A 17,162-nucleotide genomic window follows, 5' to 3' on the forward strand; every position below is an offset into this window, starting at 1 on the left:
TGATTTGTTGCTACCACTGTTAAAATTCATTAGCTTGCTCATTTATGCTACATTCCAATCTTGTATACATCAGCTAAAAGCCATTGATGTTTCTATTTTTAGAATTAACATTGTAGACAGTGTCAAAAACGATCGATCAATTTCGATCGTACTTTCTATCGATCGAGTTGGTCGATAATTCGATCCACTTTTCGATTCATGTTGATCAATAATATGATCGACATATTTTTTTTTTAGTATAAAAAGGCTGCGATTTTTCAGGTCGAGGTTCAGACATTTTTGGCAATATTGAGTGCAGTCGCATTATTGATAATTTTGACTTTAAAGTTTGACGCAAATAAAAGTACGTTGTAGCGACAGTATTTGAATTAATTAACACTGATTAACATTGTTCTACACAGTTTTATACGAATTTAAAGTGACTTTGTTGAAATGAGTCATGTTTTCGAAATAATATAATATCTTTAGCTGTGTGAAGTTAGCTAAACATACGACATTGGACATTGGACATTTAAGATCGAATGTTGTGCTGGCACGACATTGGACATTGGACATTCAAAATTGAAAGTCGTGCTGGCACGACATTGGACATTGGACATTCAAAACTGAATGTCGTGCTGGCACGACATTGGACATTGGACATTGCGATTTCAAAAGTGAATGTCGTGCTTGCACGACATTGGACATTGGACATTCAAAATCAAATGTTATGCTGGCACGACATTGGACATTCAAAATCGAATGTTGTGCTGGCACAACATTCGATTTTGAATATCCAATGTCGTGCTAGCACGACATTCATTTTTGAAATCTCAATGTCCAATGTCGTGCCAGCACAACATTCATTTTTGAATGTCCAATGTCCAATGTCGTTCTAGCACGACATTTATTTTTGAAATCCCAATGTCCAATGTCCAATGTCGTGCTGGCACGACATTCATTTTTGAAAGTCCAATGTCCAATGTCGTGCCAGCACAACATTCCATTTTGAATGTCCAATGTCGTGCCAGCACAACATTCCATTTTGAATGTCCAATGTCCAATGTCGTGCTAGCACGACATTCATTTTTGAAATCCCAATGTCCAATGTCGTGCCAGCACAACATTCATTTTTGAATGTCCAATGTCCAATGTCGTGCTAGCACGACTTTCACTTTTGAATGTCCAATGTCCAATGTCGTGCCAGCACAACATTCGATTTTGAATGTCCAATGTCGTGCCAGCACGACATTCATTTTTGAAATCCCAATGTCCAATGTCCAATGTCGTGCTGGCACGACATTCATTTTTGAATGTCCAATGTCAAATGTCGTGCCAGCACGACTTTCAATTTTGAATGTCCAATGTCCAATGTCGTGCCAGCACAACATTCGATCTTGAATGTCCAATGTCGTATGTTTAGCTTACTTCACACAGCCAATATTTTTAACATTGATTAATGATTTTATTGAATGAAAAAGTGAAGGCTGACTTAAATTTATTTATATTGTATAATATATACTATACACAGCGACATATACTATACGGCAACAGATTCACGCAATAATCGAGAGGTGTATTGTTTCGACGTAATTTGACGACATTTATCCGTCCATGGAAAAAAAAAACTTTTCAGGTGTCTTTCTTTCGTGTTACAAGTATGCATATATAAACTGAAAGAAAGTGATAAGAGTCAATTTAAGGGCGTCAAGCGTACAAAATATGGAGCAAAACTTATGCATGAAAATGTTACAGTTTTCCATGTTTTGTCTATCCTTTGAGTTTCCCTGAACTTAATTCAAGCCAGCCCGATTAACAGTACCCTAGGTACCCCGAACCCCACCAATATTATCACGAATATCCAATGATCGTGAATGTCTCAACAATGCCAGCAGCGTATACAGGCGCAGTTATTTCCGGGTCATTTTCGGTGCAAGATACAAGATAAAGGTCTTTATTTAAAGTCGGGTATAGGATAACAAATTAACATTAGCTAAATGAACTATTCTCCGTTATGAATAAGAAACATATATAACATAACAATATATGACAATGAATTGGTGACCTGGAAATAAAAGCAAATAGTTTAAAATATAGAACAGAAGGGCATTTACAGTATTTACAAACGCCGTTTATATTCATGCAGACAAGTGCAAAATGTAAGATGGATAAGAGCAATGAAAACAATGATAACATAAACTAGTTTTCCCGGCTGTACGGCCAGTCCTCACGCGCACGGTTCCGCTATAGTTACTATATCACTGTAAAATGGTAAGTTCTTACAAGAAAATAAATTAAGGACAATAATAGTATACATTTTAAACAACAAAGTTGTAAGAAGGTTTATGTACATGGGAATTACAGCATGGTTTAGTAATGTGAAGTTGGTAAAAACATGTTAATTAATGTTTTACTATAGCTTGCTAGAAAACGTCTTTGGAAATTATTGCTTAGAGGACGAACTTACGTTTTGTAATATAGACATTTGAAACAGATTAAACATTAGACCTTGAAATTAAAGTTTGGTAATTAATATTCAAAATACGCGCTGTATTTCTTTCCAGGTTTTTGAATACCATATCTTGTCCACTGGGTGCAACCATCCAACTGAAAACAAAACTCTTTTTCCGTGAAGACAAAGGCAGTGATTTTTTTGGTGCAATTTACTGCCTTCTAAAGCCTGTTTCCCATAGCGAAAAAGTGTTTATTTTCCCCAAAAAGTCATGCTATTTTCCCAATGCATTTAATACAGATCCTGTGAATGAATAAAAAAGCAATGAATGAATTAAAAAATAAACAAAATCTTGACAAGACTAGCCCCTTTACAGCATAATGATTGAATAAAAAGTGAAAACATGTATATTTGCTATTTTAGCATGATTATGTATTTTTCCCAAAGTTGAAAAAAATGGCGGTGAAAATAATTCCAAAAAAATCACGGATTAAGGATAAATGATATTAAGTGAGACAATTTAAAATTCTCATTTTTTTATAAAACAAGAGGGACCTTTCCAGGTGCGAATCATCCTTCTAAATAATAAGTAGTTTTGACAGCACCTTTTTTGCTTTGGGGGGCTGTTTCACACCTGAGAGGCCTCAAAGCGGAAAGAGTTCTTACAGATGGCACATATGCACAGTTTGCTTAGATTCAAATTACATGTCTACAAGCTTCAAGGTTTTGTGAGATACCGTTTATAAGTTTTAAAAGCGGTGCATCTTACTCTTAGGTGTACTAATCGAAAACAATTTTAATATATTGAATCTTTTCTATTTTTTCTTTGTTGGTCTTGCTATAAAAATGCCAAACGACAGGACAGTAGTTGAAATTGGATCTGATAAAGATTTAAAGAAAATAAGCTTAGTATTGATTGTCAAAACTTTGCTTGGTCATTGAAGGATATTCATTTGCTTGGCTGCTTTTTTGCATATTTTAGAAATCTGGCCATCATAGTTTAATAATCTACCTACCTCAACGCCTAAAAGTTTAACATGCTTTCACAAACAATAGTGTGATTCAACATATTGATTGCTTTAAATTTTAACAGAATATAAGCCAAATGAAATTGCTTAAGATTTGGAAGGGTTAGATTGCGTTTGATTGGAAGTAGACTAGAACTACACCTTCATATTTGTTCTCATCATCGGCTTTCTTCAAGTCTTCTACCAGCCTTTACATGGTTATTTGACAGGTATCAAAATAACTTATCAGTTGCTCACTGATGACCTGCTCATATAATTGGGACATTGATGGTAAAATAGTATATAGGCTTTATGGTCTATAGTTTATTTTAATAAACGTGTCATCTTTCTTGAAACAAGGGATCACGTGTGCAAGCTTATGACTATTTGGAAATGAGCCTTTTCTGCTGATTACATTGGTTATGTTTCGGATGGGAACTTTCTTAGCCAGTCATGACGATTTAAGAAGGAAGGAAGTTTTCCTTATTACTGTTATAAGTGTTTCTTACTAAACGAGTCTTGTTTACCGTACATATAGGGTGATAAATTCCTTTTAGGGTTTTCTTTTTAACTTGTGCATGCTCGTCAATGACTAGTTTCATAAGGTATTAGCGAGCGTGTGTGCGTGCGTGCGTGCGTGCGTGCGTGCTCGCGTGTGTGTGCGTGCGTGCGTGCGTGAGAAAGTGCATGAGTGTGAGCGTGTGCGTGCGTGCGTGCGTGCGTGCGTGCGTGTGTGTGTGCATTCTTCTTTTAATATAAATCGTATATGACGTTAAGATTTTGCGCGACTAAACCGACGACGACGACAAAATATTCCCGCCATTACATTTCTCCTTTTCTCACGAACTAAATATTGCTCATATCAAAAAAAAAGAATTGATATAGTTTGTAAATCCACCTGTATTTATAAAGTACATGTATACATTAGACATAGAGATAAAAAAGATATTATATTTATAGAATCTTACGATAAAGCAAGGATCAGGTGAAAATCTGACTCTTAGCTCAAAACTGAACTGTTTGCTACTGGTTCTGCCTTTTAGTTGTCGTTTAAAGATGAAACATTGCATGCAAGGAAACAGTTTTAGCACCAGGAATGAAATTAAAAAATGTGTTTGAACGGTAAATCATGGTATATGACAATCTCGCATGTAATTTGCAATAATTCATATCTTGAGATTGCATGCAAAACGCTTAAAAAAAACAAATGCGTCTCTTAACGGCCATTCTTTTTCAAGTTGAACGGCTATTGTGAACACGTGCATCACGAATCACCGTTATAGTCGCAAAAGTCAATTTGTAATTGTCTAGACGCGATATTTCAAAATGTAATAAAGCAATCAACTAAAGCCATAGCGACATCCCAGTAAGATAAAAACATCTACTTCATCATCACCAGGTCGTGTGATCGTAATAGAAACTTGTCAGAAACACAAGAAATGGAAAAGAGTGCACTCCGGTATATGGTATAATAATTATCGTTATTGTTCATATAGCAAAGATATTTTTTCGCTGCCATAATAAGTTTCACTTACTAAACATGAGATCAGAGCATTCAATTTATAAGTTATTTTAACCTGGTTATAATGAGGCTTTTATCTGAATGTGTACTTGTCCATTTCGTACAATATGAGGGATTATAGATTTTATAAACATAGTCGGCCTGATGAATTATAACAAGAATTTAATGTAACAGCTTTAAACAAGCCAATTATAGCCAAATATTATGTGCATTATATTTCGTAAATTAGGCTACGCGACTGAAATCGATTTATTAATTAGACCGTGCCTTATACTACATATAAAATTATTGTAGATGTGCCACTTACCCAAAGTCGATGAAGGTACGTGTAACGTCTTCAATGGTCTAGAAGCTCCTTAATCTCTGTAATCGGTCTTAGAAATATTCACCATGGTAGATGCGTCTTTCTTTCATGCTTTTCGATGAAATATGGGGTTTTATCAGTGAAATTACAACGGTAAATATGATATTTTCACTGCAAAATAAGGAGTGAAAATATCACTTTTCAGAACTACTTTTAAAATCCTTTGTAGTTACCTCTCCTTGATCAAAACAGAACACTTCCCTTTGAACCAGAAAATGTTGGCAAATTAAAAAAAATGTTTTCTTAATTTAAATAAATATATATTTGGAAATTAACAACTTACCGTTTATTACCGGTTATCCCGTTTTTCAAACGTTTTCTTGATCTTGAAGCTGAATGTTCGAACATTTGCTTTCATACCAAACAAATTACTGACGAAAACAACTGTTCGAACATAACAAAATTGTAATATAATCGTTCAAATGTATTTTGAACTGTTTGTCGTTGTAATACGTAAAACGAGCTTCCCGGAAAATTCACACAACAATTTACAGATAATCTTATATTTGTTTACCCCACCCACGCCTCAGAATATGTCAACAAACTAGCGTGGTCCTCATCATAACCTTGAAAACGACCTGTCTTCAAGCAAAACAGACTTGTCCCTGACAATTTTTGTAATGCATGATCAATTGTTTTACTAATTACTTAAATAAAAAAAACAATGTGTTGGAATATGTAAAGCATGTATAAGAGCTGCTCAAACCGATAATTGTTAAAAAAAACATGTAATTTTGAAAAAAAATGAGTCAAAACGTATTAGTTTAAAATCTGAGCCAAAACGGCCCAGAATATTCCATTGAATTTAACATTTATGGGTGAAATATTTTCATTATGAAATATTTAAGCCTATCGACCATATTGATACAATCATCAATAGGTAAAGGAGTATTGGCGGTGCCATCTAACTTTGTACGGCATAATTGGCTAGATTTACTTACCTTGGTAAAATTTATACACCTAAAGTTTCTTTCACAAAACACTTTTGATGCATAGTCTGGATAGGCTGTGAAGGCTATTTTTAGCTTCTAAATATCGCTGCATTTCAGTCAAGCATAGATTGGATCTTTTCGATAAACTAAGAAAGGGTCGGAAATATGGGGTCTCAGTAACAGTCCTAAAATTGTAAGAACACATTTACTTTTTTTGTTAATAATTCTGTGTAAGGCGTTAGATTACAGACCCAAAATAAGTTTACCTATTGTGAACTTGGAAGAACCTCATCAGATTGCAAAAGCTCAGTAAATGTCATAAAATAGTAGTTAAAGACTGTAACTATGTACACTGTTAAATATGTTAAACTGATTTATGATTAACTTTGTATGCACTCACAGGCAAACCCAAATTGTGCGTCTTGGGCTTAATGGAAACATACGAAATATACGATATATATAACCATATTATTTTAAAAGACTGAATATATATATATATATATATATATATATATATATATATATAAGTGTATTGAGTTGATGACCTCTTTTAAAAACTTTTGTTAATATACAATTGGCAATGTATGATAAAAAGGCTTCTCAGGAACGTATATCCATGTTTCGTGGAACACGTGCGTTTCACCCACTTAGCATTACGTCGTTATTATTTGGAAAACCCTTACTCTCCGACGATGAAAATATTGTATTATTCCATTATGTACATTTATTTATAAAACACTCTAAACGGTTTACGTATTAGACCCTTCTTTAAATATAACTGAACCAGGTTGTTTTATTGAACAGTTTACCACATATCACCTGTGTAGCAGTGAGTCAGAATGCTTCTTCCTTTTCTTTTGTAAGACGTTACTAATGTTGTTAGAACTTGTGTCCAACCCATTTGCTTTTTGTATATTCTATATTATTGTTGTAAATGCCAAATATGTTGAAAGAAAAAAGGCAATAAAATATGTTTAAATCAAAAGGCTTCTGAATTGATAAAAAAAAAACATTTCATCTGTTAATCTGTCATGTCTCGTGACCTGACCTATTAGTATTACAACTTATCTTTTTATAATTCGTATATTCATAGACACATTTCATGTAAAATGCTATAAGCGGTAAACAGTGTAAAACAGAGAAAAACAGAACTGGCCACTTTTTCAGTGTACTTTAAACTTGCACAATCAGAAGCGTTATTCAATTTATAACAAATTTATCTAAAATTTCAATAATGCTCTTCATTTCTTAATAAAAAAAAAATTTCCATTTAGTCCAAAAATCTATTTTTGAAAACAGTAATTGTTTGCTGTCAGCTTGCTTCAAAATAATTGGCATGCACTATATTTGTTGAAAGCTATTAGCAATGTAGCGGTCGTATAAGTTTTATAACCTCTAAGAGAATTATTCAAAGCAAGAAGACTCTCTGTTTGTATATATCAGACTGGTTACAATAATCGGATCCGTACACATTCTGGCAAGCAGTTTAACTCCTCCCTCCCTACCATATACTTATTTATCTTCAAGCTATGGTTTGAACAGTAAAGTGGATTACGAGAAGAGCGGAAGTCAACACATAAATATATTGTTGGTATGCATTCAAATCCGATTAAGTGCTTTTTAAATGACATGCATTAAAACAGCCGATTTTAAGGTGTTCGATGTACAAGTAATCTTGTCTTTTCATCGAGTCGAAGGAAATAATGTTATTTCTTTCATGTTTTCAATGAAATATGGAGTTTTATCAGTGAAATAACAACAGTGAAAATATCAATTTGCAAATGAAGGAGTGGAAATATCAACTTTCAGAACCTATTTTAAAATCCACTGTAGTTGCTTCCCCTTGATCAAACCAGATCAAATCAGAACACTTCACTTTGAACCAGAAAATGTCGGCAAATTAAATAATTAAAATTTTAAGAAATGTTACATAAGTTTAAATAAAAATATTTTTGCCACTCATGAAAATACGTTTTTCTATGCCACTCGTGAAATAAAGTACGATCTTACACTGAAATAAACAAATATCCTCTATTTGTTTATGCCTTGTGACTCTCACATTACATTTGTAATTTCTTTCTTTATTTGACTGAAATTTGACTTGTTTTGCAATCTATCAAGCCCGAAGAAGCTTGTTTTAATGATTCATTTGATATAAGTTAAATATATTCTTTCTTCCTAAAATCCTTTCAAATGATACCGAAACAGCACTGGGTCGCCAAACATCCAAAATGCATATCTTGGTTCATCAGATACCTTATATTAAAGATTTACTTTTGCTGAAACTCTCAATCTGCGTATAACTTCCACGCACGCGCTCTAATTTTCCTATAAACGTAAAACGGTATATTAGTCAGATAGCTGCAACTAATATCTTAGGTGTTTCATTTGTCTGAGTTTGTTAAATTAACAAATATGTACCACTTGCATGTCATTTTTGTTGTTGGATTAATGATTCAAGGTAAACACATGTCATTTATCTCTGAGTTTTTTTTTTAATTTTATTAAATTATTTCTGCTCTAGATATTCTTCTCTGAGTCCTCAGCCTTTGAGATTTGAAGTCTTACTTTCTGAAAATATGTTTATTGTAATTTATTTATATGTCAGAAAAACGATTCGTGCATTCTCTGTCATTATCCTTGAATGTTCAGCGATGTTTGCTTTTCTGATAAAAAAAGTTGTGTTTTTAAATAAGAAAACAATACCGTGCAGCCAGCGTTACTTGGCCAAATCTGGTATGTGCTCCACTTCACACTGCCTTTTTCAAGGCATCATCAACGACAATTTCAGACGTTTAATACAGTAAACATAACATAAATAGTACAAAGCAAAGACTTGTAACGGTCAGAATCTGTCCTGCCATTCTATAATCCCGATCATTAAGGGTTATTGGGGTTCGAACTTTCCTCATAAAATGTTATGTTTTTTTCCCGAATGATTGAGAAATAACGACAGTGTGGAGGAAAACAAATATGTATATGGACTCAATACTTATGTGAAAAACTACAGAAACAAGCTCAGTAGCCAAAGGTTTTAACATAAACCCCGTTTAATGGCACTGGGTAAACGCCGAAGACATAGAACACAAAAACAAAACAAAATCACAAACAAGAAACATGGAACCACAGCACAAATCTCCACCTACAGCACAGTGCATGTATGTTTATCAAGGAGTGTTAAGTACCGCCTTGGAACGGTCAGAAAAATGTTAATTTACTGGGGGTTTAAACCAGTTTACGTGCACAATCCTCACTCTTATTCCAACAGTCCTAAATAAAGAAAAAACGTAAAGGTAAATCTTATCAAAGTATGCTTGAGTAACTTGATGAAACTTAATTATAAAACACAATGACCACTTTTATTGGCTCTACCACTTGGCTTTTTCGCTTGACCACTTGGCGTTTATTCGCTCTACCACTTGGCTTTTTTAGCTTAACCACTTGGCGTATATTCGCTCTACCACTTGGCTTTTTTCGCTTGACCACTTGGCGTTAATCGCTCTACCACTTGTCTTTTATCGCTTGACCACTTGGCGTTTATTCGCTCTACCACTTGGCTTTTTTAGCTTGACCACTTGGCGTTTATTCGCTCTACCACTTGTTTTTTTTCGCTTGACCACTTGGCGTTTATTCGCTCTACCACTTGGCTTTTTTAGCTTGACCACTTGGCGTTTATTCGCTCTACCACTTGGCTTTTTTCGCTTGACCACTTGGCGTTTATTCGCTCTACCACTTGCCTTTTATCGCTTGACCACTTGGTGTTTATTCGCTCTACCACTTGGCTTTTTTCGCTTGACCACTTGGCGTTTATTAGCTCTACCATGTGCGTTTTTTCGCTTGACCACATGGCGTTTATTCACTCTACCACTTGCGTTTTCTCGATCTACCACTTGGCTTTTTTCGCTTGACCACTTGTCGTTTATTCGCTCTACCACTTGCGTTTTTTCGCTCTACCACTTGGCGTTTTTTCGCTTGACCACTTGGCGTTTATTCGCTCTACCACTTGCGTTTTTTCGCTCTACCACTTGGCTTTTTTCACTCTACCACTTGGCGTTTATTCGCTCTACCACTTGCGTTTTTTCGCTCTACCACTTGGCTTTTTTCGCATGACCACTTGGCGTTTATTCGCTCTACCACTTGCGTTTTTTCGCTCTACCACTTGGTTTTTTCACTCTATCACTTGGCGTTTATTCGCTCTACCACTTGCGTTTTTTCGCTCTACCACTTGCGTTTTTTTCGCTCTACCACTTGGCTTTTTTCGCTTGACCACTTGGCGTTTATTCGCTCTACCACTTGCGTTTTTTCGCTTGACCACTTGGCTTTTTCGCTTGACCACTTGGCGTTTATTCGCTCTACCACTTGCGTTTTTTCGCTCCCTCACTTGGCGTTTTTTAGCTTGACCACTTGGCGTTTATTCGCTCTACCACTTGCGTTTTTTCGCTCTACCACTTGTGTTTTTTCGCTTTACCACTTGGCTTTTTTCGCTCTACCACTTGCGTTTTTTCGCTCTACCACTTGTGTTTTTTCGCTTGACCACTTGGCGTTTATTCGCTCTACCACTTGCGTTTATTCGCTCTAACACTTGCGTTTTTTCGCTCTACCACTTGGCTTTTTTCGCTCTATCACTTGCGTCTTCTCGCTCTACCACTTGGCGTTATGTCCGCTCCACCACTTGGCGTTTTATTCGCTCCACCACTTGGCGTTATATTCGCTCTACCACTTGCGTGTTTTCGCTTCACCATACCAGGCATTTTAGCCCCGTCACGTGGCACATTTTCGCAAAGGATATTAGAAAACACGAAATGGCGAAAGCAGCCACCACAGTTAGCAGATATGGCTGAGAAGCAGTAATACTATTGTTGTCAAAGGTCCCTCCCATATAATGGGATTATTTACTATGTATCCTCTTCCAGGTAGCTACGCACCTTGTAAACATATTGATGCTATCAGTACTTGGCCTCTTGCGGATAATAACGAAATAAATGACGCTGAAACCAACACAGTAAAAGGAGCAGCAGGACCTAACATCCAGTATGGAGAAGGTAAACCAGATGTTGGTCCATCAGCTATGGAGTTTCTTGGTGATCAAAATTCCTATGTAGATCTCTACATTGACAATTCATCCGATTTGGGGAGCACTCAACAATCGGATTATTCGATAAGCATGTATGTGTTTCTGACAAACACTTCTTCTGGTACTCTGTTTCACTATAGAAGTAGCCAGTACGCGAACGAAACAAGCAACGGAATAAATCAAATAATAGTAATTTTAAATACTAACGTTCTCGTGGTAATTCCTGACTTCGGTAGTAGCCAAGTGCCTGGAATAACTATTCCAGGAAACACGTGGTTTCACATTATAATTTCAAGAGATTTAAGTCAGGGTTCAATGCATGTAATATTGAATCGAGAAAAAGATAACGCTCATGTGGCTGAAATAAATATCAAAGATGAACCTACACAGTTTCCAGGAACACTGCGCGTCGGAAATGGCTTTGCCTCTAGCTCTTATGTAGGTGAACCCCTACAAGGTCGAGTCATGTGTGTGAAATTTCTTCCGGACAAAGATACTCACAACATATGTGAGCAAGACACTAATTGCATCGCAACAGCAACACAAACACCAAGCTCGACAACGCCAATAAATACGACACCGCCACAAACACCAAGCACGACAACGCCAATAAATACGACACCGCTACAAACACCAAGCTCGACAACGCCAATAAATACGACACCGCCACAAACACCAAGCACGACAACGCCAATAAATACGACACCGCCACAAACACCAAGCACGACAACGCCAATAAATACGACACCACCACAAACACCGAGCACGACAACGCCAATAAATACGACACCGCCACAAACACCGAGCACGACAACGCCAATAAATACGACACCGCCACAAACACCTAGCACGACAACGCCAATAAATACGACACCGCCACAAACACCGAGCACGACAACGCCAATAAATACGACACCGCCACAAACACCAAGCTCGACAACCCCAATAAATACGACACCGCCACAAACACCAAGCACGACAACGCCAATAAATACGACACCGCCACAAACAACGAGCTCGACAACACCAATAAATACGACACCGCCACAAACACCAAGCACGACAACGTCAATAAATACACCGCCACAAACAACGAGCACGACAACGCCAATAAATATGACACTGCCACAAACAACGAGCTCGACAACGCCAATAAATACGACACCGCCACAAACAACGAGCACGACAACGCCAATAAATACGACACCGTCACAAACAACAAGCACGACAACGCCAATAAATACGACACCGCCACAAACAACAGCAGGTACGACAACGCCAATGGGTGCATCGGCGTCCAGAGAGCTTACAACCAGTAAACTAATTGCAGGTATTCACGTAATTAATAATAACCCTATGTTATTTAGAGCATTTATTAAAATAATCTAAGCGCTATAAACGACCATAATTGTTCTAACACAACTTTAAATACTGATCTGATGATTTGTATTTCACATAATGTTTTATCTGCTTGCTGTCTTTAATACAATGATACAGCTACAGAGCCAGCAATGCAGCGAAAGCATATCCAATGGGCTTGTTAAACTGCACAACGATAGAAACATATCATGCACTAAACGAGATAACGAACATCGGTTTATAAAATCACATATCACACAAACACTCGTACTTCTTTGGAAACTTTATTTTTGATCAGGTTGCAATAATGAGAGTAGAATATCAACTCTTATAAAAAAAAAACGTCCTTATACAAGTACACCTCGCAGACATTGTTAGAAGTAATAATGTGTTGCAAAACGCCCCATTGTCATGTAAATCAGACATTACATGGTTTAGTGATATTTATTTAGCAATGTTTTTCATCCTTCTTGAAATTTTGAGTGCAACTAGTAATGTTTCCTCTAGAGAGGTAGAATGCTCACATTAATTTTTCAAGAGAGTCCAGTCTTACTTTAGACCAGATATATCAGAAAATACTCTGCAAAGCTCTCCTTTTGGGCTGAATTAAACATATAGACAAAGTGCAATCCATGTTGGCCTTTTGTCATTTAAAAACAAATAAGTTACATATAAAGTTCAATGTTCGAACGTCTTACAGATAACGGATGTTAAGTCTATGACCGTATTATAGTTGTGTACAATTACATTTCATTTTTTTTTTTTTAAATTTAGCGTTTAATAATTAAAAGTTTAGAAAAGTTAGGATGAAATGTACTAAAGTAAGTTAAACATATTATCTTACCATTCATTGTCATATTTTCTCTATCCTTAGCTTTCTTGCAGATGTACTTCTTTCCCATGGTGGCCACTGGGGCAGTACTAGCACGCAATGGCCCATATCTGCCATGTATTAACCTCTTTATACACTACACAGGTCAGCGGATACGGTCTTTCAAAGGGTGTGTACGATTCACCACCATGAGTGCAAACATGACATTGAACGTCTCCTCAAGGGCTCTTATTGAAATAAAAGAGTTAAATGCCATTTGGAAGTGCTTTGATTACTGTTCGCGGATGGAGAATTGTGTCGTGGTTGCAGTGAACAGTGCAGGGACAGTTTGCAGCCTTGGAAGTGATGACAGTGATTTAGTACCGGAGAATGGTTCTACGGTCTTCAAGTTAGCAATTTGAAGTGAAAAAGTACAGTAGGGTTGACCTGTTATACCGTAGCTGAAATTGTCATCCCGAAATTTCTGAAGAATGACTTATTTGTGTATAAACTCTTTGGGTTTTCTTGTGTCCTTCATTCCGACATTTTTCTAAAGAAGGGTTTATTTATGTATAGACTCTGTGTGTGTTCGTTTGTCCTATATTCCGACATTTTTTTCTGATGAACGGTTTATTTATGTATAGACTCTGTGTGTGTTCGTTTGCCCTCTATTCCGACATTTTTTTCTGATGAACGGTTAATTTATGTATAGACTCTGTCTGTGTTCGTTTGTCCTCTATTCCGACATTTTTTCTGATGAACGGTTAATTTTTGTATAGACTCTGTGTGTGTTCGTTTGTCCTCTATTCCGACATTTTTCTGTTGAACGGTTAATTTATGTATAGACTCTGTGTGTGTTCGTTTGTCCTCTATTCCGACATTTTTCTGATGAACGGTTAATTTATGTATAGACTCTGTGTGTGTTCGTTTGTCCTCTATTCCGACATTTTTCTGTTGAACAGTTAATTTATGTATAGACTCTGTGTGTGTTCGTTTGTCCTATATTCCGACATTTTTCTGATGAACGGTTAATGTATGTACAGACTCTGTGTGTGTTCGTTTGTCCTCTATTCCGACATTTTTCTGTTGAACGGTTAATTTATGTATAGACTCTGTGTGTGTTCGTTTGTCCTCTATTCAGACATTTTTCTGTTGAACGGTTAATTTATGTATAGACTCGGTCTAGATTTCTTTGTGAATATTCTGTGTGTGTTGTCGCGTGTACGTCATCCCGGCAGTTCTGATGAACGATTTCTCTGTGAATTGTCTATGTGTGTTGTCGCGTGTACGTCATCCCGGCAGTTCTGATGAACGATTCCTTTGTGAATATCCAATGTGTTGTCGCGAGTTCGTCATCCCGGCAGTTCTGATGAACGATTTCTTAGTGAATATCCTATGTGTGTTGTCGCGTGTACGTCATCCCGGCAGTTCTGATGAACGATTTCTTTGTGAATATCATCTGTGTGTTGTCGCGTGTACTTCATCCCGGCAGTTCTGATGAAATATTTTTTGGTGAATATCCTATGTGTGTTGTCCTGTGAACGTCATCCCGGCAGTTCTGATGAACGATTTCTTTGTGAATATCCTATGTGTGTTGTCGCGTGTACTTCATCCCGGCAGTTCTGATGAAATATTTTTTGGTGAATATCCTATGTGTGTTGTCGCGAGTTCGTCATCCCGGCAGTTCTGATGAACGCTTTCTTTGTGAATATCCTATGTGTGTTGTCGCGTGTACCTCATCCCGGCAGTTCTGATGAACGATTTCTTAGTGAATATCCTATGTGTGTTGTCGCGTGTACGTCATCCCGGCAGTTCTGATGAACGATTTCTTTGTGAATATCCTCTGTGTGTTGTCGCGTGTACGTCATCCCGGCAGTTCTGATGAACGCTTTCTTTGTGGATATCCTATGTGTGTTGTCGCGTGTACGTCATCCCGGCAGTTCTGATGAACGATTTCTTTGTGAATATCCTATGTGTGTTGTCGCGTGTACGTCATCCCGGCAGTTCTGATGAATGATTTCTTAGTGAATATCCTATGTGTGTTGTCGCGTGTACGTCATCCCGGCAGTTCTGATGAACGATTTCTTTGTGAATATCCTATGTGTGTTGTCGCGTGTACGTCATCCCGGCAGTTCTGAAGAAATATTTTTTGGTGAATATCCTATGTGTGTTGTCGCGTGTACGTCGGCCCGGCAGTTCTGATGAACGCTTTCTTTGTGAATATCCTATGTGTGTTGTCGCGTGTACGTCATCCCGGCAGTTCTGAAGAAATATTTTTTGGTGAATATCCTATGTGTGTTGTCGCATGTACGTCGTCCCGGCAGTTCTGATGAACGCTTTCTTTGTGAATATCCTATGTGTGTTGTCGCGTGTACGTCATCCCGGCAGTTCTGATGAACGATGTCTTTGTGAATATCCTATGTGTGTTGTCGAGTGTACGTCATCCCGGCTGTTCTGATGTACGATTTCTCTGTGAATATTCTATGTGTTGTCGCTTGTGCCTCATCCCGATGTTCTGAGAAATGACTTTTTTCTGGATGAAATGTGAGTGTTTTCGTCTGTGCTTCACTGTTTCAGCACAAAGAGTTGTGTACCGGACATTGTTTTTATTAAAGACGTTACACTCGTAATCTAGAAATTTGAAAACAGTCCTTTAAGGAATTAATTGCGGAATTAATGTCATTATCGGGGTAGAACACAATTGGGCTGGTCAAAGTGTGTGGAGTCCACGCGTACTTTGACCAGCCAAATTGCGTTCATACCCCGATAATGACATCAATCCCGCAATTCATTGCTTATATTTACACCAACAGTGCACTATTTCATTCAAGAATTGTTAAAAAAAAAAGACTTTATTTCATTTAAGATAACCTTTCAGTAATCCTTTCTTACCCATTCTGTAAATAGAACGACCCGACTGTAACCGGAAACGTTTTATCAAATGACGTCACAATAACGCGGGAAAAGAACAACCACTTGAAATCACTTTTAAACGTAAAATTGAAACACTTATGGCAACGATACATTTAACATATCATAATTTAACACTTTCTAAAATGTTTATTTATATTTTACGGCACCTGCTGACACAATACAAACAATACACAAGATAAAAAAAAAAATCATGTATATTGTTATGCGATGAATTGCGATTCGAAAATATCCGAAGATGTTGCGTTCATCGATTGATAAACGCAATTGCAGAAAGGCAGTTCATTTAGGAAATGGAAGTTGAGGTGTAAATATTATAGCATGAGCATTGTAGGGTGTGATGTTTAACATTTCATAAGTATTGTTATTCTTGTCAGTTAATGCTCGCAAGTCGAACTACTTTGTTAACATAATGAAATCTGTGAACTTGTTAGTATTGGATCGCTAGTGATTTTAACAACCTTTGGCTTTTAAATAGTCTAGAATAATGGTTTTGTGCACACAAGTAAACATTATCAAGTAATGGCTCAAATAAATGAAAACAAAATGTGACTGTAAAAGTCTAGCACCAGTTATATAAACAATAGGTACCGGACGCTTCAGAAAAGAGTATTCAAATATGCCGCGTGAGAATGTTTAAAGCTTTATTTGATCGGTTTACCAAACATCCGGATGGCTTATTTGGAGCTGTTTTCAATATTTGCATATTTAAAACGTTTTGTAACTATTGA

The 17,162-nt window shown here is 36.8% G+C and overlaps 1 protein-coding gene across 1 annotated transcript; it reads left to right on the plus strand.

Moving 5' to 3' along the window:
* The first annotated feature begins 11,289 nt into the window (after positions 1-11,289).
* LOC128210630 (TBC1 domain family member 5 homolog A-like) lies at positions 11,290-12,649 on the plus strand. The gene is made up of 2 exons (XM_052914983.1): positions 11,290-11,298; positions 12,179-12,649. Exons 1-2 carry the CDS (start codon positions 11,290-11,292, stop codon positions 12,647-12,649), a joined length of 480 nt encoding a protein of 159 aa, XP_052770943.1.
* The last annotated feature ends 4,513 nt before the right edge of the window (positions 12,650-17,162 follow it).

The sequence above is a fragment of the Mya arenaria genome, chromosome 12 (genome assembly GCF_026914265.1).
Source record: "Mya arenaria isolate MELC-2E11 chromosome 12, ASM2691426v1".
Classification (NCBI taxonomy): Eukaryota; Metazoa; Mollusca; class Bivalvia; order Myida; family Myidae; genus Mya; species Mya arenaria.